We start from the raw sequence: 2,866 nt of genomic DNA on the forward strand, positions 1-2,866 counted from the left end.
ATCAATTCAAAATCTTGATCCCAATTAGGAGCTATAATCACCGGGGCCGAGATCAACCTGTGCTTCAAAACTTCAAATGCTTTTAAACATTCTTCATCCAACTCAAAGGGGGTGTCCTTCACAAGGAGATTGCTCAAAGGCTTTGCAATCTTGGAGAAGTCCTTTATGAATCTTCTATAAAAACCAGCATGGCCCAGAAAGCTTCTAATGCCCTTCACATTGGTTGGTGGAGGAAGCTTCTCAATCACTTCCACTTTAGCTTTATCTACCTCAATCCCCTTTGATGATATTTTGTGACCTAACACAATACCCTCAGTCACCATGAAATGGAATTTCTCCCAATTTAAGATGAGGTTGGTTTGGACACATCTTTTCAACACAACATCAAGATTAGCCAAGCAGCCATCAAATGAGCTTCCAAAAACAGAGAAGTCATCCATGAAGACCTCTATACATTTCTCCACAAGATCAGAGAATATGGCTTGCATGCATCTTTGGAAAGTGGCTGGTGCATTGCAAAGCCCAAATGGCATCTTCCGGTAAGCAAATATCCCAAAGGGACATGTGAAAGCTGTCTTCTCTTGGTCTTTGGGGTCCACAGCTATTTGATTGTAGCCAGAATATCCAGCTAAAAAGCAATAGAAGGCTTGGCCTGCTAGTCTCTCCAACATCTGATCCATGAAAGGAAGAGGGAAATGATCCTTCCTGGTGGCTTTGTTGAGTTTCCTGTAGTCAATACACATTCTCCAACCGGTGACAGTTCTTGTAGGGATCAACTCATTCTTCTCATTACAAATCACAGTCATACCACCCTTCTTAGGCACCACTTGCCCCGGACTCACCCAAGTGCTGTCAGAAATGGGATAGATAATTCCGGCCTCAAGAAGCTTTAGAACCTCCTTTCTCACCTCCTCCTTCATGACAGGATTAAGTCTTCTCTGAGGTTGGGTCACAAGTTTATAGTCCTCTTCCGTGAAAATCCGATGCATACAATAGGTGGGACTTATCCCCTTCAAGTCAGAAATGGACCACCCCACAGCTCCTTTGTTGTTTTTCAAGACCTCCATCAGTCTTTTCTCTTCATCAATGGATAAGGAGCTACTAATGATCACAGGCTTGTGGTTACCCTCTTCAAGAAAAACATACTTTAGATGAGAGGGTAACATTTTCAGCTCCACCTTCTTCTCTTCAATACTATCATGGGTCTTTAAATCTTCCATTTGTTTCTCATGAGGTGGGATCTCCCTCAACACATCCAGCTCGGTCAAACAGTCTTCAAGAATTCTTTCTTCTGCTTCATTGAGGGACTCACGTGCATCGATGAGGGTTTTCATAAGAGGAGAAGAGATATGAATTTCCCTTTCCACTCTAGTGCACACTTCATCAAGAACATCAACTTTAAAACATTCTCCCTCATCACTGGGGTGNGACATGGCTTCAAAGACATTAAAATTCACCTCCTCATCTTGGACTCTCACTTTGAGCTTGCCATCATCAACATCAATGAGTACTCTTGTCGTCTTCATAAATGGCCTTCCAAGGATAAGAGGCACATCCACATCCGCTTCCATCTCCATGATGACAAAATCCACCGGGAACACAAATTTGTCAACTTACACAAGAACATCCTCTACAACACCATGTGGGTATTTGATAGATCTATCGGCCAATTGAAGAGTCATCCGAGTTGGCTTGAGTTCTAGCTCTCCAATCTTCTTGAATAAGGAAAGGGGCATCAAATTGATACTAGCTCCCAAGTCAATCAAGGCCTTCCCAATGGCAAGCTTCCCTATGGTGCAAGGGATGGTGAAACTACCTGGATCTTTGAATTTTGGGGGAAGAAGCTTTTGAATAATGGCACTACAATTGCCTTGCACTTCAATAGTTTCCTCCTCAATGTATTTTCTCTTTTTTGTGAGGAGTTCCTTCATGAACTTTGCATAGGCTAGCATTTGTTGAAGTGCTTCTGAGAAGGGTATTTTGATTTCCAATTGCTTGAAAATATCCATGAACCGCCCATATTGTTTCTCCTTCTCCTTTCTAGAGTAGATTTTAGGGTAAGGGAGCGGTTTCTCAATTTCTCTCTTCTTTCCCTCAACTTCCTCTTTCTTTTTCTCATTCTTCACACCCTNATCTTTCTTACTCTNATCCTCTTCTTTTCTCTCCTCTTGCTCTTTCTTTTTAGCTCCATTCTCTTCGTTTTTCTCTCCATTCTCTTTTTCTACTTCCTCAACTTTCTTTTCTCTATCCTCCCTCTCTTTTTCAACTAACACCTTACCACTTCTAGTGGTTATGACTTTGCATTCTTCCTTCGGGTTAGATTCAGTATTGGCTCCAAAACCCTTTTCAGATTTCTCTTCCAACTTCTTGGCTATTTGGCCCATTTGGATCTCCAAGTTTCTAATGGATGCTTCAGTGCTTTTATGATTAGACATGGAGACTTGCATAAACTGTTGGAGAGTTTCTTCTAACTTAGAGGATCTTTCAGCACAAGTAGAGTGAGGTTGGTAGTGTTGTTGTGGTGGTCTGTTTGATGGCCCAGCTTGCCCTTGGCCCATGCTAGGGTGGGGTCTCCAACCTTGGTTGTAATTGTTTGGCCGGTTTTGGTTACCCATGTAGTTAACATCTTCTTGGGTCATGCCTTCCTTCATACATTGGCCACTTATATGCCCTCCACCACAAATTGCACACACTTGATGTTGAGCATGTGACACATTTTGGTGCTCTTGCAACTGTGAGACTTTACTCATGAGAATTTCAAGCTGTTGNNTCATGAGCTTGTTTTGGGCCAAGATAGCATCATGAGACTGGAGTTGTAGGACACCTCTTTGTTGCCCCCTCTCATTTTGCGCTTCATTATCATTAG

At 42.4% G+C, this 2,866-nt stretch overlaps 1 protein-coding gene across 1 annotated transcript; it reads right to left on the reverse strand.

The window, feature by feature from the left end:
• Positions 1–1,613: 1,613 nt before the first annotated feature.
• Positions 1,614–2,774, reverse strand: LOC106754346. The gene is made up of 2 exons (XM_014636358.1): positions 2,144–2,774; positions 1,614–1,966 (listed from the first exon to the last, which is right to left on the reverse strand). Exons 1-2 carry the CDS (start codon positions 2,772–2,774, stop codon positions 1,614–1,616), a joined length of 984 nt encoding a protein of 327 aa, XP_014491844.1.
• Between the last annotated feature and the right edge of the window lie 92 nt (positions 2,775–2,866).

The sequence above is a fragment of the Vigna radiata genome, unplaced genomic scaffold (assembly GCF_000741045.1).
Source record: "Vigna radiata var. radiata cultivar VC1973A unplaced genomic scaffold, Vradiata_ver6 scaffold_294, whole genome shotgun sequence".
Classification (NCBI taxonomy): domain Eukaryota; kingdom Viridiplantae; phylum Streptophyta; class Magnoliopsida; order Fabales; family Fabaceae; genus Vigna; species Vigna radiata.